The sequence below is a fragment of the Accipiter gentilis genome, chromosome 11 (assembly GCF_929443795.1).
Source record: "Accipiter gentilis chromosome 11, bAccGen1.1, whole genome shotgun sequence".
Classification (NCBI taxonomy): domain Eukaryota; kingdom Metazoa; phylum Chordata; class Aves; order Accipitriformes; family Accipitridae; genus Astur; species Astur gentilis.
The window spans coordinates 5,168,267-5,191,594 of record NC_064890.1 but is presented as its reverse complement, the minus strand read 5'-3'; the positions used below and the strand labels follow the sequence as shown (position 1 = coordinate 5,191,594).

The window sequence follows — 23,328 nt, the reverse complement described above, 5'->3', positions numbered from 1 at the left end:
TGGAGAAACTTAAGTCCACGTCTCAAAATCAGATATGCATACGAGGTCTCAACCAGCATGTTCTACTTCCAAGTCCTTCACAAACGAGTCTCTCAAATACAGTACAACATGAAGGCTTGCTTGGGTTACGAGCCATTTCTCAGAAAGTATGGCACAAATTCCTGCATGGGGGGGTAACAATCAAATTTGTGGTTTTGCTCCCAGTAGCTAAAATAATTTTTATTTGCTTTTCAAATACCAGGAATTGTTAGTAATCCTTAATGTTTTTATTAAGTCAAAGCATCCCCGGTGGCAAAAGTCAAAGAGAAAAAAATAAAAGCATTTGTTGATAAGAAAAATAGGAAAAGCTCCTACATGAGGCAAAAGCACTGAAAAATAATAAAGTTACAAGGTCAGCCCTTAAAATAGGCCAGTTGTGCTTCTCTTTTATCCTGCTTTAAGTGGTGGCTAGACTTTCCATTTCCCACCCTCTCCCCTAGAGTCACCAAAAATACTCAGTGCAGTAAGGGAAAGTCTGAAACACTTGAGAACAGTAACACACAGCTATCAGACGATAACCTAATTTGAAACTTATGCTTTCAAAGGCACAAAGGTGTCTGATGATCCAGATGAAATAAAATCCTCAAGTATCGTAGCAGTAGACAGTGCAGGAAGCCACACAGGCGCTAAACAAAGTCATACATTGTCAGAAAAGGGAAAAAACTGATCTGACATGACGAGTCAAGACAAGTGACAAAAGTTTTGCTGAAAAAGGATCAGTAGGAAATTAAAATCATGACAGCATTTCTATTCTAAATACAGAAGACAATACAATCCTTTTATCATAAAGTCCCATTTTCTCCTCTGGTTTTATTATAGCCAAAATTGCAATTTGCACATCACAATGCAGTGAAAGAATCCATGACTTTCATTCCAATTCAATGTAAATAATTTACTGCAAAAGGCTGGCTTTTATGAGTCAACTTCTGCATTGTGCCATTTTTATTTTGAATCCTTAAGAATCACTAACAACTTGTAAGTTATCTAAACAGGTCTGAAAAAACAGAAAAATCTTTGTGGGAAGGTTTTAAAAGGATGATATCCCCTTGAAGAAAAGTCACATTAACTTCATTTCATTTGCTATATGCAGCGAATAAACCTAGATAGCTAAAGAAGCTAAAGAAATACATTTTCACAATGCTGAATTTTTATAGTTAGTAATACCAACTCCTCGCTATTACTTTTTAAAAAACTGGAGTCAGCATCTGTATAAAATGTATTTTCTGATTGCTTATTCAGGTACAGCCAGGTTCCAGCTGGTCTATTTGTTCTGAAGGACACAAGACTTAAAAGACCCCAACAAACAAAAACATGAAAACCCGTCACAAGCTCTCTCCCATAACTAATGCAAACACTTTTAATCCATTTCCTCCATTCCCCACTTCCAGCTGCCACTATGCTTCTTATAAAAATAGCAAGAGGCTTTTTTTTTTCCAAAGACATGAATGATTAGGAGAAGTTAGGTACTAGTCTCCTACAGAATATAAACAGTGTATGCCTCTGCCTCCATAGTCTATGGATCCCAGCTATGTGATTTGGTTTCTGCCATGGATAAAGTTTTACTATGGCACTTATTACATTGATTTTTTTTTTTCCCCCAAGTGCTGTAAATTAAATGAAGCTCTTCAGTGAAAGTCTATTTAGCTTCACATTTTAAGCTTTTTTAAAAAAATCTTCATCATTAAATCCTTTCTTGCAGTATTTCACTGGAAATTATGCTTTCGATTATGATACAACTTCTCAAGAAAAGGTAAAGATACAGTTGTCTTCCCAATTACAGCTTTATCAGCATGCCTTCTATAAAAGAGTTATTTTTCTGTCTAATGGCAAGATTTAACCCAGGCACATTTTCTGTACACTTTTTTTGTTCCTGTCTCATATTTTCCTTTTTCTTTGAAACCTGCCTCTCCTATTGGCTCTTTCCCAATGCCTTTCTTCTGTCTGCATCTCAAGCTTGGCTGCCTTTCTCATTTTGTCTGTTTCTCTTGTTGCTTCTTCCTTGCTAGGCTGATGCATACGTGAAGACTCATTCGCACAAAAGCAATCAGCGTCTAACACTCAGCATACTGCACGGACGGCTAAAGGATGCTTGCAAGTACTCAGCAACCAGGCACGGTTAGCAGCCAGGAGCAAAGTGTTCACAGTCTGGCAGGGGTTTAACTCTTCAAACTGGTTGACTACACAGTACCTGTTTGTTGATGGGTGGTGGTTTCCTAACCAAGTATATTGGAAAAGCTCTGTTGAAAAGATCATTGGTGCAGCTGTTAGAGTGAAGAAGAGTTAGTCTGTGAGATTAAACTAGATCTGGAGAAAGGCAGAAAGGCTTAAAAACGGCAACAGCGAGACCTCTGTTGTCAAAATGGCAAAGCCGATATCCCAGTATCCTTTTTAAAGACCATCACGTGCTAATTTAGAAAGAGGTATTGGCTTTGTTTAACCCTTGAGGAAACCAGAGACTGAAATGACGCTGGTCTGAGATCCAAGACTTGCTACATCCAGTTCTGGACCAAGGCCAAAGAAAGCACTGCTAGACTGAGGGGCCAGTGACAATTTTAAAATCTGATATATCTAGCCACTGGAGCTAGACACTAATGCTTTATACCACTGTGATGCTTAATGCTTTATACAATTACAATTCTAGCACCAGTAGACCCTAGATATCAGATGCAAAAATCATGTTATTTTGATTAGCACCTTGCTTCACCACCCCCCACCCCTCTATTCTCATCAATTCAAATGTGATTTTTAGCAACTAACACTGTACAAAAAAACTAGAGATGTTCTGAGATTATGCATAATTTGACAGCTGCGTCGCCACGCTTCCAGGTGGCTGCAGACATCAGGTTTTGGTGGGTAACAGGTCCTAACATCACATCAACAGCAAAGAGGGGAAAAGGCAGGACTGTAAAAAGATCAACGATTCTGTGCTTTGATCTGCCAGGGAAATAAAATGCTCTGACAGAAAAGGCTACAAATAAATCCAAATTTGTATGCTGTGCCAAGAACTGGTCCTGACTCAATGATCAGAAGTACAATGTCAGGGCTTGAACACACATTATAAGGAAAGAAAGACCACAAAACTTAATGCCCGGTAAAAATTACATTTGTTTCCAGATCATCTTTAAGGAAAAGGAGCTGAACCTCTATGAAGTGGGAGTGAAGTGGTATGAAGCAGAAGACAAAAAAAAGATGAAGCAAGAATTGAGGAGGAAGTTTGACTCCTTAAAAGCTTCCCCTCTCCCCACAAAAAATCTCAACTACTGGGAAGAGACTCTCATGTCCTTTCCCTCATATCCTTCTGATGCACCCCAGCACAACTACAGTGAGAGAGAGGAATGAGGGTCTAATGCAAATATAACAGACTATGAACAGTATTGCATACACACAAGCAACATATTTGCTTGAGTCTTCCAGTCAGAGAAACAGGGAGGGACTACCTGTAACTTCAAAAAGTCAGAAAAAGAAAGCAGTTGACATAAAACATGGCTTGTTTTTTCTTTGATTGTTTGGGTTTTTTAAAATCATTATTATTATTTAAAAACAAGGTAATAACAAGAGGTAGCAAGTGCAGGTAGAAATTCATTCCAGGAAGCTTAAAAATAAGGTTACCATGGCACGTGTAGGATTCACATTTCGCTTTTCTTTGTTTTAATTATGGAGAATGAGACATGTTCTTAAAGCATCAGGACCCAGGGCTCTCAACATTATCACAAAATGTAACAGTGATGATTATTATTAGCTCTGGAAAAGCATCTGCGCTTTCTCAACTGGCCTAGTTTCAGCACAGTACTGTTTTGTTTCAAATGCAATCAACAAATTCTATGAAGTTGATGTATTATTGCAAAATGTATGTTCTTTCACATTAAAGCACAAGAAATAAAGCATGACCATCATGTTTTGCAACTAATTTATTTTTTTCTCCTTTTTTAATATATCTTTCAAGTTTACCATGACATTTTAGTGACAAGAGCGCTAAAATAACTCAAAAAACAAAAAGGAGACTAATTAAAACTAGGCAGACAGCGAACATCATGATACATTGGCATAGAATTATCCCTTCAGTGTCCTTTGTAAAAATACTGCTAAAAACCCAACATTTGCCATGGCAATACTGAGTCAGATTGTTTTATAAAACATATAATTTTTTATATGCAGATCCTCGCAGTGCAAGCATTTGGAATCTGCACCAGATCATTTAGTTAGTGCATGTTACTGAACTGAGTGAGGCACGGCATATTTAAGGCAAGAAAACATTTTCTGCTTTCTTGGAACAAAACTTGTACCACTGAACTGAACTTCCAACTGACACAAATTACAGATCTTGAAAACCTATTTGCCTTCCTCCTTTTCCCCAACAACTTCAGAAATTGTTCGGAGAGCTGTTTCAGCATTTCTTACTGTTGAGTACATATGAAGGAAACAGCTCCTCTCAGGCTGGATAGGACTTTTTGCTCTTATCAAGTCTTTGGCAATGATAACTAAGACATCACACAAGCTGCTGGGTAGACTGTATACTCTGAACACAACAGCACTAGTTCTAGAGTAAGGGGAAATAAGAAGTTAGTTACATGTGCAGATGACTTTTGAGAAGGAGGTTAGCAACACCTACTGGTCATGGTGCATACTGAACACTGCTCTTTTTTTTCTTTTCTTTTTTTTTTCAAATGAACAATAAATCCCCCCCCTTTTTCTTATTAAAGCACCTAGCTAAAATTACCTGCAAAGTCAGTTTGTCACCAGACATGATACATCTAATTAGATCAACTGATAAAATTAAAAGATATTACCTCTCCCAATAAATCTTGTTCTGCTCATACCCTTGGACTGTAATGGCTATGTTATTGCTAAAATATATCAGCACTAGTAATTTCTGAATCACATCAGTAAATAAATATTCATAACATGAGCTGCGCTCTAGGCTTCGATATAAAATGGGACATAACGAGTCTTCGTGACAGTTCCTTTAAGTGACTGAAAGATTTACATTATACATCGTAACATGCGTGAAGCCTTCCTTCATTACTGACTAATTATCTTTATTGCCTACTCAAAGCAACTCAAATGTTATGAACTGCACAATGTTCGTAGCAGCACTTTTTTTTTTCTACTCTATAAAGATCTGAAAACTATTCAAACAACTTCTGCACTTCTTCAGTATTTTTACGATGCATTCCTTTAATCTGCAAAAGTAAGTTTTTCTTCCAAATTTTACTTGGAGTGAATTACAACAGAACACATACAACAGAGTTTCTTGATCCACCTCACCCCTTCTAAAAAAACCCACAGGGCACAAAATTACAAAGAGCATTTTCAGAAAACACTTAATTCAAAATTAAAATGTCCTCAACTGTAAGTATTTTAAATCAACTATTACAAACCTGCATTCAGCAGTTGTATTTAATGCTTGCTTTAAATTTCCATTTAAAGAAATGTTGTATTCATTTTTTTGAAGTTGTGTCTATAGGTCTTCTGATACACTAGCTTTAGGCATTAGAAGTTTTCCTGGTTCTCATCCAACTTTGGAAATAATATCTTCTTGCTTCGGGTGTTAAAAGGATTCATACATTATTTATAAGGACTGCTAAAATCTAACTCCTGGATCTAACTTGCAAGAGAAAGAGTATAAAAAGTTACATACAAAAAAAGCGCACAACTGTCCCCATTTCAATTTTTAGCCTCTCTTTCTATGTCATGTATCGCCAGACTGAGTCTGTAATACTCTCATCTCTCACTCCCCATGTTCAGATATTTGTCTGCAGCTGCTTTAAGCCTTGTTGAATTTGATCTTTCTTGCATAATTTTAAAGTATGATTTTCCAAGTAAAAAAAAACCCAAACAAACTCCAGAACACAAAACTGCCGGGTAACTTGTTACACTTCAAAGATGCTGGATTTCTCTGATAGAATGGTGTTTGTTTACCTCCTGAAAAATCAGCCTAACATGTTTCAAGAAAGCAGTCAGAACAGGGTAGCCGAAATCCCTATTCACTTAACAACATCTTCCTCTTTACTTCTTTCTTGTTGTCTACATATATGATATTTACATTCTGTTTGTCTCTTCCTAGTTTAAGAGAGTTCACTTTTAGATTTTTAAAATAACCCTTTTAACAAACTTCACAAAGGGGAGATTTTAGTACCTTCTTATCAATCCAATAAAATATTTCTGCAGTTTCACTGAAACCCAGCAGTTTCACTTCCTGGGTTATATTAAGGCAAGAGACATTAAAATGCTATTGATCTATAAAATAACTATGTATTCTATGCAATTAAAGAAACCAGAAAAGTCAGGTCTACAGACCCTGAGAAATATACATCAGCACGAGCAAGTCCTCACACTGTTACTGGAAATAGCCTATTTTTTGTGAACACACTGAAATCATTGTATCTGATAGCCCTTCACACTTCAGATACCTGTTACTGACTATAATTTCACTTAGTCTAACTGGAGCACATAGTAACTGCATCTATCTAGCTCAACATGATGTATGAAAGACTTGAACCTACACTTACTACAGCTTACTAAATCATTGAAAAACTGCACCATGCAACATTTGTAGCAGCACAGCAACAAATTTTGTTCACCCAATAAGGTGACGTCAGTTATGTTCATCTTTACACTGGGCAGAATTTTTACACATATTTCAATGCTCTGACTTTGAGACCTTAGTTCTTAAAAAAGACGAATATGCATAACAGAACATGACATCCATTTTGTCCCCACGGAAATTATAAATTAAGTAAGTATCTTGTGAGGATTGCACCTGTTTGTAACACTCTCTTGGAAAATAAAGTTCTTCTGTCTGGGATTTTTGTACCTGGTCCACAAGCTTATATATGTTTATTCCCCCACAAAGTATAGTTGTGTGATGTTTGCTATTCAAAGGGTACGTTAGACTAGGTTGCGTTTCTTAAAGGCTTATCTTATTAGCTATCAAGTCTCATGTAGCTGAAAATAGAAAAAAAGATTTTGCGTTTTCCACTGCCACTGTTAAAATTCTCAGGCTAACTGCAGCTCGTAGCATTTGTATAGTTGGTTTCACTGTTACAGTGATCCTCAACCCCTGCCTCCATCGGACTTTTACACAAGAAAGGGAAGGAGAGGAGTTGGAACAGTAATGATGAAACCCCAAGCAACATTAGCAAAGAGAATTAAAAGCAACCACTGTGCCTCTAACCGACTCTTACTTCCTTATTTTAAATCTGACTTCATTTTAATTGGAAGTTTTTTTTGGTTGGTGGTGGTTTTTTGGTGTGGTTTTTTTTTCTGGTTTTGTTTTGTTGTTTTTTTTTTAATTTGTTCAAAGGAAGAAGAAAGAGCTGTCAGGAGCTGGGAATGCTGTGCCAGTCTCGCCAGCCTTCCTTCTTCTACCTTTACCAAATTATGTAAACTCTTGCAGTATATCTAAGAGGGAGGCTAACACATAAAAGGTAATGTAAAGAATTAATTTCTATTATTATCTGAAAACTTAAAATTTAAATGCATTATAGAAACATGTATTGATGCAGTGTATTTTGACACCAGTTAATCTTGGAGGAAAGTAAAAGAGTGGAAAATAAACTTGCCACAGCACTGCTATCTGTTTTGAAACCATGCTTGTGTAACACCCAGTGGGTCCTTTCTGAGCGACTGCTATGGGGCAACACAACTCAAACTGCTTGAGGATGCAAACAAATATGCAAACACACAGGGACCAAAACTTAAAGCAAAGGATTAATTTCGCACCTTCTTGAGAGGAGACAATAGGTGGCATGTAATCAGGGATGTACTCCTTCCTTTCCTCCGCATCTTTACTTCCCGGCTGGGGAAACTGCAGGACATTGTTCTTGCTGACAGGAAACGAAGGGATTTGATGTGCGAAAGTGACAGGTTCAATATTGTGTATATAATCTTCTAGCTCATGCAGGTTAACCCCCATAAGCTTGAAGGCATCACCTACATCATCCAAAATTGGATCTGTGCGGCCATCTGTAACAAACAAAACAACAAAAGAACAGTGTTTTTGCAAAAATCCAGTTTAAAAAAATCAACCCGCAGATCTCTTCTTAGAGATTTCAATCTACCACAGCTCACCACCTGTAACAGAGATTACTGCCCCATAGTTCTACCAGGTTTACTGTTCATCGGGCTACACGACATTTCAGGCTAAGAACATGTTCTCATTTAAAAGCATTTTGTTTCGACCCATATCACTTTGTTTCTATTCATACCATTAAAGAACTGCACCTCAAGAAGCAAATCAAGCAAAACCTAGGGAGCAGAAACAGGCAGCTTTACCTGGCAACAGTCGATTAACATCATGCAACACCACTTAAAATAGTTTTCAATTTCATAAATTCAAATGAATGAAACAAGACCTTAATATGCAGAAAGTGCCCCTTACCAGCATGTAACAGACCAAACATTTTTTTTCAACCCAGAAAAGGAACAACTTAATTTTGTTGAACCAACTGTAGTTTATGGGTAACAAAAAGAGAAGGTATCTCATGTATCTTTTGATAACAAAAATACTTCACATAATATCTTTCCACCAGATGAAATCTACAGGCTTCATAAACTATGAGTCACTTTACCTACTGGTTAGATGTACCTCCCGGATGAAACACAGGAATACTAAGTAGTGGTCTGATGAGAAGCGAGTATTTTATAGTAAACTTCAGGGGCTGATTTCCTGGGGTGCAATTTAAGCTTGACTCTACAGCAAAAATCTTCTTTTCCTTACAAAAAGTATAGTGAAACACCACTGGCCAAGCAGTCAGGATCTTTATTTGATATGACCTTCAAGAAAAGAGTCCAAGTGAGGATGCAGTTTGTTCTACACATATAATTTGGTTCAAAGATTTAAACTATACAGCACAGAAGTCCTCCATGTGCCTCAGTTTCCCTGACCTGACAGAGGGAAATTCCTCTGAAGGCTTCCAGAGGGAGAACTGGACACCTGGCTTTGGTAGCCAAGGCACCACTTTGAGTCTCATCCTAACCTTTTGTAGTAACAATAACACAAAAAAAAGATGCCTTATACCCCAAACATGTTTGTTTGGTTTTTTGTTTTTGTTTTTTTTTAATTCAATAACATGATACTGAATTATTGAAGATCTGTATAGTTGGCTTATGAAGATATTGCATCCCTACATGATGATAAGCTGTGATTTACTTTAAAAAGTAATTATGGAAAACCAGCCTGTGCTTATTGAAGGAACACAAACGCTATTGTGAAGCCCCAGCTTTGGAGAACGGGGGGGATGCTCTTTTGTTTGTCCTTTAACCTAATCTCTTCTTGGTTTATCTTGAAGCCGAAGCAGTCGAGCAGGCTGGTTCTCACATCACTGGATGAATTCAAACCCCCCGCCAACTTACGCCTGCAGGTACATTTAGAAAATAAGAATTTTGTTCTAGAATTTCTCTTCTTAGTCTTGTGGTGAAGATAAGGGTAATACTCAGATTATGGTTTTGATTCTCAGCTCCGTAACACTGGCCTCTTGTGTGACTCTGGGCAAGTCGCTTGTGTTTTAATTCTCTCCACAGCTAAAAGGGAGATCAGACCAAGTTATTGCCTCTTTTGTCCGTCTGTATTTAGAACGTGAACTCCGTACAACAGGAACCATCTCGGATTTTGTGTTTGTATAATATCTAGTACAAGTGCAACACTAGTTTCCCCTGCAGACTCTAGGGACAGAGAAATGTGGAGACTTACAAAAACATAATTAAAGTAGGATATCACCACCCTGGAGTAGTTATGAGACCTCTATAGTTATTAGGCAGGCGGAAGAGTGTTTTATCCTTAAAAAATTAAATTTAGATAATTGACATAGCTAAGAAATTTTGTGTTGTCACTTGTAGTTCTTTTTCAGACTACAAAGATACCTTTGAACTTACTGAACCATTTTCTAAGGTGTCAAGACTTAACAGATACAAGTCAGACAGCCAGTTAAAAAGAAAAACTTGGGGAAAAGTTTTCAACAAGCCCAGAAGTACAGCATATTTATTCCCCAGGCACTCCTGAAATCACTGGCTGTGCTGTTTGCAGGACAGGGGGATTCATGGTGAGCCTCAGAGCACTCATTCCCAGGTGTGCATTGCCTAGACGTGGAAAGCATACCGACAGGCACGGACACACACCATGCTTGTGTCCAGTTTCCCTTGAAAGAAAAACCAAGTGTACAGGCAGGGAAAACGCTGCAATAGGTTTCTCAGATGGACAACCGGGGCACAGGACTGCAAGATGCACCACAACATCTGCCCCATTTTACTGGCACTCTGTGGAGGTGTTTTGAGTACCTTGCTCGGTGTGCACCTCTTGACACCAGCACTGTCACGTACTCAGGGCAAAAGTTTAGTCCAGTTTATCACTGCAATAGGAAAAGGTCTTTTGCTAGATCTGCACGTGATCTCTTTAACTTCCAAAAATGTGTACAGATGTGATTAGCAAGTGGTAGGTACTAAAAAGGACTTCTTCTTACAAGTGCTTATTACAAACACATGGCAGAGAAGCAACTACTAAGCATAAGGGAAGCATGGAAGTATTTAAGGAACCATATCAAAAAACAATTGTGTGTGTTAGAAAGCAGGTTCAAAAGGTAACAAAAAAACCCCAAAACCCTGAAGAGGATTCAATTTTCCCATATCTTTGACATTTACATTTGCCTCCAAAGAGACAATGCCAAGTCATAAGATTGATTAAAAGCTAAAAAAATTTTTAAACATGCAACTGCCAGAGGGATGAAAGGACCGATCAGTTAACCTCTTCTTTTTAAGACAGTGTGTCCTCAGTGGTAAAAGTGTACAAAAAAAGTTTCAGATCTGTATTCGTGTCTGTATTTAAATCAAATACAGTTATCAGTTGAAAATATACACAGCACAAAAATGCATTAAATGTAACTTCAGGTGATTCATCAAATCAAGGCTTTATACTTTTTTTGAACAGTTTAGCATTCCTCTTCTCTCTCTGGTTTAATAAAAATTCACTAAAATGGCAGAAGCCAGACACATGAAAAAGAATGCTGACAAACATGTAACACTCTCTGCTGGTCTTTCATTTAGTCTTAGGCTTTTTTTCTGTAAGTAAATGATGCAAAAAAAAAAAATTAATTTGTGCATACTGAACATGTCTCAATATTCTTCAGATATTTGTGCTATCCTCAGTTTAAAAATTCAGATGCTGAAGCCTCCCAGTGAAATAATTAATCCAATGTCACCCAGCAAGTTAGTGCCAGACAACAAACAGCTTTGGAACTTTTGGTGTCCAGCCTCTTGCTGTTCCCTGTACCACGACACTTCAAAGAATATCTGTTGTCCAGGTCTGGAAAGAGATGGAAGGAGGTGGGAGTAGTTCATCCAGCAAGTTACAACTCTCCTCCTTTACCCTGCAAACAGTGAACTAAGAAAATATCTTTCTCACGAGCTTTTAAGTTGTACTGTCTCCCTGAATGGGAACTGTGCTCCGAAACTGATACAGCTGCGGCAAACAGCAGAAAAAAATTAAGACCATTCGGTCTCAAAACAGCTCACCAGAAACCTGTGGGAATGGCCGTGCAGTTACGATACTCTCAGCTTCCCTAGGCATGAGAACAAACACCAGAAGAGGAGGAATCTGCACACAGAAATGGATCCCCAAAAAAGTACAGCACCGAAACTATGGGCAAACAGAATCCATGCAGAGCCAAGTATTCGGGTGGAAAGTTATGCAGCCCTCAAACCTGCAGCTCAGCGTCACCTGCAGATAACTGCACTAACTCCCCTTCAAACAATAAAAGCGCGCTTTCAGTTTGCAGGGAAAAGGCATTTTTAGAAGCTACAAAAGCCTAGTTATTTTTGCAAAAGTCACAAGAATTCCTCCAGCCCTCCAGCAAACAAGCTAACCAATGCTCATGTCACCCAAAGAAACTGCAAGGGGGTGGGCAGGGCCTAGGGAAAAACTATCTTTCCTTAAATTCAGTTTTAGGAATAGCTGATTTACTTTTGTCAAACTCACCCCCATCACCTCCTCCTTCCTGGCCCAAACTTCGTATGAATCAGTGAAAATTGAGCAAGTGAGTAAATACAGAACAGAGGAGCTTTTAGTTTCATGCCAGGTTTTCTAAAGGAAGCAACTGCAGCTCTGTAATAAATACATTGAGAAAAATTATGAGTCACTACCCATGCAACATGTGCAGTCTATTATAAATAGCTCAGCATTCACCCTCATATCTGCTCTAAAAGACATTTTTTTACATTTTATTTTAACCAGGAAATTATTAGGTATAGCTCCTCAGTATTTTTATAACAGGCTCTACGACAGATTCCTTGTGCTCCAGCGCATCACACAACCCTGCCACGCATTAAATACCCATGCATCTACACTGATTAGTCACTCCAAGATAACTCTTTCAAGCAGGTAAGACATTGTTTCCATCCAGCATCCACAAGAACAGTCAGAAGCATACACAGTAGATTATTAAATAAGTATTTATGCCTTACTTGAGTGCGTTTAAGTGGGGGACAAAGGGTCCTATTAATGTAGTCACCAGTCAGGCGAAAGCACCTCCTTGCTATTGCTGCTTAAAGTCTGCTCCTTTTCCTGGTAACCTCATAAATGTCAAGCAAAAACCCAAGCTGTCCTTGTTTATGGGTAGCCAGTAACAAGTTAATTAGCTCAAAAACATCAAAGTTTAAGGTCATCAGGACATAAAGAGGTACACTTCTTATAACAAATGTTATGGGCCCTGGATAGATACTTGTTACAACAGTTATTCAGCATGAGTATAGGGAATCAGCTCATTTAGACTGATCATCAAAATCTAACACTTTGACAGAGATTATTATTATATACCGATAAGAGTGAAGTAACTAAAAAAAAAAAAAAACAAAAAAAAAAACGAACATCAGTGAAAAAACGTATGAGGTAAATTTGACATTTAAATTGGAAAGAAATAAAAATTTGGTTGATGCCAGGTCAATTCTCTACACTGTGGTTATTCCCAATGAAAATACTGGTGTGCTGTTTGCATTCTCCAAAGAAAACATTTGCTGTAATGAAGTTAAGTTTTCTGTTACAGGAGATTGTGCAGTGACACCAGAGCAGGTTTTGAGCCAGCTCTATCTTGATAAAACATTTTGCAAGATCTGTCATTTTTCCTTCCAGTTACAATGTCGTGTTTACCAGATCAGAACCTGCCTTAACATAAAAACAGTTGCATTATTAAAATCAATTTTAATATAGAATATTATTTATAATTAATATTTATATATATATAGAATTTGTTTTAGGTAGTCCTGCGAGAAGCAGGGAGTTGGACTTGATGATCCTTACAGGTCCCTTCCAACTTGAGATAGTCTATGATTCTACAGTTACATAAAAATAATCTTCAAAAAAGCAGTCACACAATATGAAACTAAAGAGCAACTTTTAAACTTCATTTCCTCACTGTAGGAAATCTCAGCAGAAAAAAATAAAAAAGTCACAACATATCCAGGCATATGCTCAACACTGAAAATTCACAGAAAGAGTACTAAAAAACTCACTTCTAGAGCCAACACACCTCAAAGTTAATTATCTAGTTTACTTTACTTCCAGTTTTAGCAGCAGATAATCTAATTTTGTCCTGCTGAAATATGCCCAGGTGCCCTCATTGATTAAAGTTAAGTAGCTTCTACCTGATTGTTTTTTAAAGCAATGTAACAGAAAAAATGAGGCTTTTGGGGGCATAAACCATGACTCCCCTCCTCAGCCCTCCCATGAACTGCACCATCCACATAAATATACTGGAAACTAAACTCTCTTACTGGATGTGCTAAGTTAAGAGGTAAAGTGTGACATATTCTGCCGGTCTATAACCAACCCTCCCGCTGCCAAGCTGCGTTAGCCAAACTCATAGGAAATGAAGCAGATACCAGTCTGTCTTCACTGGACAGTTCCCCTATATAAAAACCCCAACATACACAAGAAAATCCAGAGCAGTTAATCCAAAGCACCAGCTGTGCTACCAGCTCTATCGAACCACATGAAACGTGAGTGCAAAATGAAGTGGCACATAACAGAGAACTTTTTCCTTTTCACCTCTGCTTAAAACAAACAGCAACAACAGAAATGTAGAACTCTGCTCTTAGAAACCACATGACATCAGTTTGTTTTGTAGTTCAATAACTTAATTATTAACTCCAACGCTGTTTTTCAAATATTTTATTTAAATTTTAGGATAAAACCATGTGTGGAGTGTGCAGCATATTGAATAGCCTTCCTCTTACAAGCTTTCCATGAATCTGAACAGCATAATGTGGTGTACTTTAACAGGAAAACCCTTATTTTCTCCCCTGTAAATTCACTCTCTCCTCCACCCCCAACACAGTATTCAGAAGCATTTCACAGCATCAAAGACATCTCAAGCCCGCTTTGCAAATCCTTTTGCCTTCTCTTTGCAGCCACAGAAGCTCCCATCAACTACAGCTACTGCAAATGCAAAGAAACAACAGCAGAAAAGTAATGAAAATCTTGAATGTAGCTCTCCTAATGGGATGTAACAGCTGGAACAAAGATCTAACACAGCTGGGAAAGCCATCATTTTCTTTTGCAACTGAGAAAATACGTGAACAGCAATGACATGCTTTTCAGAGCAATACCACACTGTCTCAATTACGTCAGAGTAAATCCATTCAGTTTCAAATACAAAGATTATGTCCCTCCAGCTGACAACCCTGCTAACTCAAACCCCACTGGTTTGACTCTGAGATAACACACTGACAATGAAGATGCTACAATTGGAATTTAATTAATTCTACTTATGCAAAACCATGGCAAAATTCAACTCATTCATCCAGAGCTGGGTTTGTACAGTAACTTATTTTAAGAGCAAAAGGAAACAATTCTGAAAAAGCAGGGAGACATCAGCTCTGCATTAAGATGTCTTTTTACAAACCGTTTAAAGAAAGAAATACAGGAATCATTTTAAGAGAGGTAATACAAAAAATACCATATCACTGGCACGAAAACAGCATATTCCCCTTCTCCCCCCCCCAAAAAAAAAAAAAAAAAAAAAAAAAAGACTATTATACTTCCTTCTCTGTCTATGGAGGGGAAGAAAAAATTGCTTTCCCCACTTTCAGTAAGCACACCCAAAGCAAGAGGGGGGATACCTTAGTTCTACGCATTTCCAATTCCTCAAGCACCAAAAGGAAAAATTTGTATTTTCACCATCTCTGCATCTTTTCCTCCAAGTCCTACAAACACTGCAGTACCTGTGGCAGAGGCAGCTGAGCTAGGGGGGCAATGCTGCTCAACAACTCATCTCTTGCACAAGCAGTGATCCAGTTACAAAAGCATCTTCCCTAGTATTTGTACTAACCATATGAAAGGACAGCTCTGACCAAGCCTAGGTTAGCTCCTTGTTCACCCCATAACTCAATTCTCCCAAACTCTGTCTGTTGTCCCCTTTAATTGCTTTAGAGATAGTTTGTGTTTGGATTGAGATACAGACTTCAGAGGTGTAGCAGCTGCACTTGTGCTGCTGGGAGATACGGGTCAATATTGCACAGTCCCAATCCCACACTAACTATACACAGCTTGACATCTAACTAGATCTCTAATTTGGGAAAAACTTGTACAAGGAAACCTATTCAACCTAGAAATGAAATCCAAAGAGTTTGCAGCAATATCACTAACTCCCTCCTAAATTCAGTTACACTGGCAGTGCCAGACTCGATCTCAGTTATTCTTGAAATGATAAAGCAGAGGCAGGGCCAGGTATCAGGTACCTTCAGCTCATCACTTTTTCAGGGCAGCAGTGAGAATTTCTGCTTCAGACAGACCTGCAGGGACATGACCACAAGCAGCAGCACCTTCAGGCCATGGCTGCTCCTCTCCTGACCAAGCCGATCACGCTGTGCTTCTCAGCTCACGGGTCGTTGGTCCACACAGTCTCCAGATTCACTCTTGCAGGGGAAGCTGACACCTCCAGTCTTCACAATTCCTCTGATCTTGAGGCTGCACCCACCACCAGTCGACAGCAACATGACTCTGATACTCCTCTCATCCATGGCTGCAACACCCTCATTAGCACAGCTCCCACAACTTGGACAGAAGTGCTGGCAGACTTTTCCATTTCAGGGCTGCCATCCCTGTTACCTCTCCCCAAACCTCCCACAGTCCCCAGCACACTCTCTGAACTGGTGGTGGCTACAGTAGCCCCAAATCCACCATCAGTGAGTCACCTTCTCCTCACTCAGCACTTCAGGCGAGCAATCACGTTATCCATCCCAACTCCAACCCCTGTTTCCTCCTTAACGCCTTCCCCGCTGCCAGACCCAACTGCAGCAGCTCTGACCTCTGCCCCAGGGGCTCTGCAGGACTTCCCCCTCCATAAGTACACACAGACAAGTGGAGCAGTGGCAGCCCATGGCTCCCCAGCACGTCAAAGGAAGGGGGAACATGTCCCTCTTGGCACAGGAGGCAAAAGCAGCCCTGTTTCTCCATGCACACACAGTCTACATCCACCCCTACAGGGCACCGTCGCTCCCCCCAGCCTCTCCACTATGTGCATGCCCCCTTCATCTCCCCCCCCAACCCCAATACTTACAGATCCAGCAGCAGCACTGGCAGCCCCATCTCTGTAGACACATCACTGCTGTCCTCCCCACTACGTTACACCCTCCTGGCCCCACACACAGGGCAGCAAAGGCCTCCACACACAGACTCACAACCCTCCAACCACACTGACAGCCTGAGCCTTGCTCCACGTCCCCTGCGACACTCCCTGTGTTCAGACCTAGCAGTGATTCTGACAGCCTCCCTCTCCCCGCATACTGCCAGGTCCCCACACCCTCCCTGACCCACCAGGACATCAGCACCCCTTTCTTGACATTCTCACACCCAGCAGACCCCTTCCAACCTCTCATCCCTCCAGTCAGCATTACTGACCCAGCAAGCAACTGGACATCCCATTCTCCCTCACCCCATATTCTGCAGGTACCAGCAGGTCATCAGCCCCCTCAGAACCTTAACTGCAGGCTCTGCAGGGATGCAGACAACTCCGAGGAACACACAACTTCATCCTGTCACACACCCAGACCCAGCAGTGATACTTGTTGCCCCTTCCCCATCCCATCCAAGCACACTCCATACTCCTACGTGACCCAGCCAGCAGTCCTCCCAGTCCCAGACCTCTATTCTTTCTCTTCTTCCAGTTGGTGTAAACTCACCCATTCCACGCTCCCACCCCTTCCATGCTCCCTCCCCAAATCCAGTGACGCCCTGGGCATCCTGTCCCCTACCATCACTCCCAGCTCCTTCTGTACATGCCTCCTCAATGGCAGTGTTGGCTAACTCCAGTCTCCCACATACCCAGCCAAACCTCTTCCACTGCATCCACGTGAGGACACTCACGCCTCATGCCACATGCACTAAAATTATCCCCAGCCCCACCCCTCCTGTTCTGCATACACATACTCCACACTTCCCACGTGCAGCCCCGTCACCTTCCCACGTCCTGCGCACTACAGCTCCGTCTCCCCCAAAAACCACTCTAATGCACCCCTGCCTTCACACACTGCAGCCCCACATCCCCCATACACACATTCCCAGCCCCACAATACCATCACATCCCCCTGTATGCACACATCCCCAGCCTCGCATATATGGCCCCATGCTGCCCTGGTATGTGTTAATCCCTGCCACAGCCCCCTGGCCACTCCCATACATGTGCATCCCTGATACCAGGCACCGCAGCCCCACGTCATCCCTATACACATACATCCCTGACCCCACACAGCATAGTACATACGCACTCCCTGCCAGCACTAAAGCCCCATACCTCCCCTTGCACATATGTACCTCCAGCCCCACAAACCACTGCCCCCTTACACATATGTACCCAACCCAGAGCATTCCAGCAATAGCGTTTCCAGCCACATCTCTTTCTCCCCATGCAGGTGACTCCATTCCCCCCAGGCACACCTCTCAGACCCCACGCGCTGCAGCTCCATCTCTTTACTCCTTATACACCTCCCATGGCAGGGGTTAACACCTCCCGCCTCCCTGCCCCATACACCCAGCCCAAACCTTGTGCCCTACAGCTTCAGCACTTCCCCTTGTGCCCACATCCTGGATGCTACACACACAACCCCACCTACAGTGGACCCCCACGGCCTCCTCAGCATTGCCACTAGGGCACAGACCCTGACCCAGAGATAAGCCAGAACAACACAGCAGCAGCATCACATCCTCTCATGTACACATCCCACCCAGCAAGAGGGCTGGCTGCCCCTTCTCCCCTCCCAGATTCAGAACACTACAGCCCCAGCAGCAGGGCCAACAGTCCCATCTCCACCTCTTGTACACATGCACCCTACTACCCTGCACGCTCTGCCCAGAGAAAGGAGGGCAGCAGCCCCATCTCCCCACACCCCAGGCCCACTGCCCCACAGCCCACCTATTCCTCACACTAGGGCCCCTGTGCACCAGCACTGCTCCATGGCTTCCCTCCTGCCCTGGTTTCAGCCGAGATAAAGTTGTCTTCCTAGCAGCTGGTATGGTGCTATGTTTTGAGTTCAGTATGAGAAGAATGTTGATAACACACTGATGTTTTCAGTTGTTGCTAAGTAATGTTTAGTCTAAAGTCAAGGATTTTTCAGCTTCTCCTACCCAGCCAGCAAGAAGGCTGGAGGGGCACAAGAAGTTGTGAGGGGGCACAGTCAGGGCAGCTGACCCAAACCGGCCAAAAGGGTATTCTATACTATGTAACATCATGTCTAGTATATAAACTGGAGGGAGTGGGGCTGGGGGGAATCGCCACTCGGGGACTAACTGGGCATTGGTCAGCAAGTGGTGAGCAATTGCACTGTGCATCACTTGTATATTCCAATCCTTTTATTATTGTTATTATTATCATTATTAGTTTCTTCTTTTCTAGTAAACTGTTCTTATCTCAACCCACGAGTTTTACTTTTTTTCCCCTCAATTCTCTCCCCCATCCCACTGGGTGGTGGGGGAGTGACTGAGCAGCTGTGTGGTGCTTAGTTGCTGGCTGAGGTTAAACCACGACACCTCCTCATTCTCTCAGCTCTCTGCACTACCCCACAGCCCAGCTGTCCTTGATCTTCCCCCACCCAGGGTATCCCACAGCCCACCTCCCCACAGCCTGATCTCCTCCACAGCCCCCGCACCGCCCCACACCCTGATCTCCCCCATGCCCTCGCCTCCCTGCCACAGCCCACTTCCCCACGCTCTTTCCCTACAGAACTGCCCCACAGGCCACCTCCCCACACCACCACAACGCTGCCCCACAGCCTGGTCTCCCCCACACACACACCTCGCACCCACCACCCCACAGACCCCAGCGCTGCCCAAAGCTCACCTCCCCGTCCCCTCCTGCACTGCCCCACAGCCCGCATCTCCCCCGCAAAGCCCCCCCTCAGCCCCCAGCACCGCCCTACAGCCTCCCACAACCACAGCCGCCCTCCTCACAACTCCACGGCGCTACCCCACAGACCGACTCCCCTTCCCCACGGCCTACAGCACCGCTCCGCAGCCTCACTCCACAGAACGGCCGAGGCCGGCAGCGACTTACGGAGGTCGCTCGGTCCAGACCCCCTGCTCAAGCAAGCGGGACCACCCGCAGCCGGCTTCCCAGCGCAGCCTCCAGGCGGCAAACCCCTTACTTTCCCTCGCCGCAGCCCCTCTCCCCACAGCACTGCCCGCCAGCCCCCGGCCCGGCCCGGCACTCACAGAGCTCGCAGTAGCGGTGGCAGCCCCGGCCCAGCCCCTGCAGGTACCGCTGCAGCACGTCGGTGAGGAGGTCGCAGGCCGAAACCTGCACCGAGTCCCAACCCAGCGCCTGGCAAATCTGCGCCACCGACACCCGCAGCAGCCACCGCGAGTAGGTTTCGCACATGCCGGCTCGGCTCGGCGCGGTGCCGCCCGGGCCCGCCGCCCGCCCAGGGCCGGGAGGGCCGAGGGAGGTTCACACACAACCCGCCGCCGCCGCCGCCATCTTGGCGCCGCGCCTCCCTACCGCCCGCGACAGGCCGCGCCGCTCTACCACCGAGCGCATCGAGCGCGTCGAGCGGGACGCGGCGCATCGAACGCTCGGCCGTCGGCAGGGCGGAGGCGGCGGGCGGGACGAAGGGGTTGTGGCGGCGGCGGGCGGGCTCGGAGCGGAGCGGGTCGAGCTCTTCCCCCCCCCAAAAAAAAACCTCACGCCAAAATGGGGGTTTCTTACAGCGGTGTGAGGAAAAGCTGGTGTCGGGGGGCTCCGGGAACCCCCTGAGCTGGGCTTCCCCACGAGCGAGGGACCACCGCCGCCCCCTCACCTCCACAGGCCCAAAGCGGCCGAGCAGAACCCGGGCGCCTCATTTAAACAAGCAGCAGTGCCACGTGTTACCAGAAAGCTGAAAATTCTTCGCCGAAACGGTTTATCCGAAGCCCTGTTCGATTATTTTTAAATTATTCTTTTTTTTTTTTTCTTCCCAGCTGGGCGGCGGAGTGGGATGTCTGCAGCCGTCGCTGTCAGTGGGTTTCCCTTCCGCTGTGGGACCCAGCGCATCCTCAGGTGGCTCATACCCACAGACATCAAATGTTTGCTGTCAAGACCTTGCCATTAAATCTTTACTTTTGGGTGAAGCCCTTTAATTACTCTTCACACTAATCATCTCGGTCACTTTTGGAGATGGCAGTTTTGTGCTGTCAGGTTGCACTTCGTCACTCTACAGCTGTACAGCCTTGCCACACGTGTTGCCATACGTATCACACGTATAGCCGACACTGCATCAGGCTGGTTTTGGAGCAACCTCCTGTCTTCACGTGGAAGTTGCGGGATTAGGCTGGTGCTGTGAGGAACGGGAATCTAAGAAATGGGAGAGGACGTTTTGGTGTAACAGAGAGACTCCTTTGACAGTGGAGAGGCTTCTCAAGGACACAGGAAGACCCTGATTTAAGACACTTTAAAACAGTATTGACTTTAATGCCAGAAGACTTGTAGGGGATATTTCTCCTTTGCAGCAAAAAAAGGCTGTTTTGTTACATTTCTCTCCTAATTTCAGCAATTCCTCCAGAGCTAAGGAAAAGACGATTTTTGTGAATCTCTTTTGCAGCTGCAGTTTTTTGCACGTGGTGGAACCACACACAAAAAAAATAATTTTTGAGAGCTAGTATGAGCCAAATGGAAGGGAAGTTTGGGGGATCTTTAGGGGAAGCAGAACCTTGCAAGGTCACCTGTATGTAGGCAGGTATATAAATAATTACATATAAGGCCAAGATTGCCTAGGCAGTAGAAATATCAGCTTTGGGAGCAGGTGTAGCAAAATTGGCAACAATGAGGAGAAAGTGTTTATGGGCGAGTTGTTTATTTGGGAAAAAAACAAGCAGGGAAAGGGGGAAACTGTGGTGGCAAAAAGGAGGATCCAGAAACAAAAATAACAGTCACTGAGTGGTGTGGGAAGTAGAATGAAGAGCAAGAGAGCTGTTACTTAATTGTGCCTGTGTATACACTAATAACACAAGTGCTAAACTGTAACTCTGTAATTGTGTGTAACTAATCAGAGCGTGAAGGACAGAATTGTAAATAATAGCGGTCTATTATTAGAAGTTAATTAGTTCACAAATTAGCTCTTTGATTTATTAGACCATTAGTAGTGTGTTGATTAGTCAATAAACAGCCTGGTCTCTTCTATCAGTCACATCTCAAGTCTGCAACCTGAGGAGAGGGGAGCTGGACTCATGACAAAACCCTGCAGCTCATTGTTTTTCAGGACAGGCGGATGGTCTTCGCTCACTCCTTTCAGCCCACTGAGAAGCTTTGGGCAGTTTTGAACTGTTGTTACAGTTCCCATTTTAGAAACGTATTTTTTTGAGTGCTCTGGAAAGCTGTAAATGCACAAGCCCCCTTTTTGAAGCTTCATAAGTATTCTTAAGGGAATTAACGTGAAGTTTTGACACAGTCCCCCACAACATCCTTCTCTCTAAATTGGAGAGGCACGTATTTGATTGGGTGGACTGTTCGCTGGATGAGGAATTGGTAGGTCGCATCCCGAGGGTAGCAGTCAACGGCTCAATGTCCGGATGGAGATCAGTGATGAGTGGTGTCCCTCAGGGGCCTGTACTGGGACCAGTGCTGTTCTAATATCTTCATCAGTGACACAGACAGTGGGATCAAGTTCACCCTCAGCAAGTTTGCAGGTGACATGAAGCTGTGTGGTGCGGTTGACATGCTGGAGGGACGGGATGCCATCCAGAGGGACCTTGACAGGCTTGAGAGGTGGGACTGCGTGAACCTCATGAAGTTCAACAAGGCCAAGTGCAAGGTCCTGAACATGGGTTGGGGCAACCCCCGGCATCCATACAGGCTGGGGAATGAAGGGATTGAGAGCAGCCCTGCGGAGAAGGACTTGGGGGTACTGGTGGATGGAAAGCTGGACAACGAGCCAGGAATGTGTGCTCGCAGCCCAGAAAGCCAACCGTACCCTGGGCTGCATCAAAAGCAGCGTGACCAGCAGGTTGAGCCCCTCTGCTCCACTCTGGTGAGACCTCACCTGGAGTACTGCATTCAGCTCTGGGGTCATCAGCACAGGAAAGACACGGACCTGTTGGAGCAAGCCCAGAGGAGGACCACAAAGACGGTCAGAGGGCTGGAGCACTTCTCCTGTAAAGACAGGCTGAGAGAGCTGGGGTTGTTCAGCCTGGAGAAGAGAAGGCTCCAGGGAGACCTTATAGCAGCCTTCCAGTACCTAAAGGGGGCTTACAAGAAAGATGGGGACAAACTTCTTAGTAGGGGCTGTTGCGATAGGACAAGGGGTAATAGTTTTAAACTAAAAGAGAGCAGATTTAGACTTGATAGAAGGAAGAAACTTTTTATAATGAGGGTGGTGAAACCCTGACACAGGCTGCCCGGAGAGGTGGTCGATGCCCCATCCCTGGAAACATTCAAGGTCAGGTTGGACAGGGCTCTGAGCAACCTGATCGAGTTGAAGATGTCCCTGCTCGTTGCAGGGGGGTTGGACTAGATGCCCTTTAAAGGTCCCTTCCAACCCCAGCTGTTCTATGATTCTATGAACATAGGATTCAAGGACTTGGACAGAACTTCCCTCTGTGGACATGTGACTCCTTAGGTACATCGACCTGGCCCAGGCTGCATGCGAGGTGCTCCTTTGTGTCTTGAAAGGGGGAAGAAGAGAAGGCTGGACATTGCAGAAAGGATTTTCTTGCCTACCTGAGAGTAATTAAAGGAGATGTTGTGTGGAGGGCAAGGAAGGGAAGTCAGATAGGTTGGGGACAGCAGGAGGGTCCCCGATGGACCAGGCAGTACACAGAGCACCATTTCTATGCTCAGT

At 43.5% G+C, this 23,328-nt stretch overlaps 1 protein-coding gene and 1 long non-coding RNA gene across 2 annotated transcripts in view; both read right to left on the bottom strand.

Annotated features, from left to right (window-relative positions):
• Window positions 1-19,998, bottom strand: part of TAF3 (TATA-box binding protein associated factor 3) — a 128,045-nt gene extending 108,047 nt beyond the window's left edge. The window contains exons 1-2 of the mRNA XM_049813919.1: window positions 19,730-19,998; window positions 7,762-8,004 (exon numbers count right to left, since the gene is read on the bottom strand). Coding sequence (XP_049669876.1) covers window positions 7,762-8,004; window positions 19,730-19,895 — 409 coding nt within the window. The 5' untranslated portion in view covers window positions 19,896-19,998. The remainder of the gene's footprint in view (window positions 1-7,761; window positions 8,005-19,729) is intronic.
• On the bottom strand, window positions 14,180-19,116 carry LOC126044372 (uncharacterized). Its single transcript, XR_007507657.1, has 2 exons — window positions 15,763-19,116; window positions 14,180-14,461 (listed from the first exon to the last, which is right to left on the bottom strand). It is a non-coding gene; the product is annotated as an uncharacterized LOC126044372 (long non-coding RNA).
• Window positions 19,999-23,328: the final 3,330 nt, after the last annotated feature.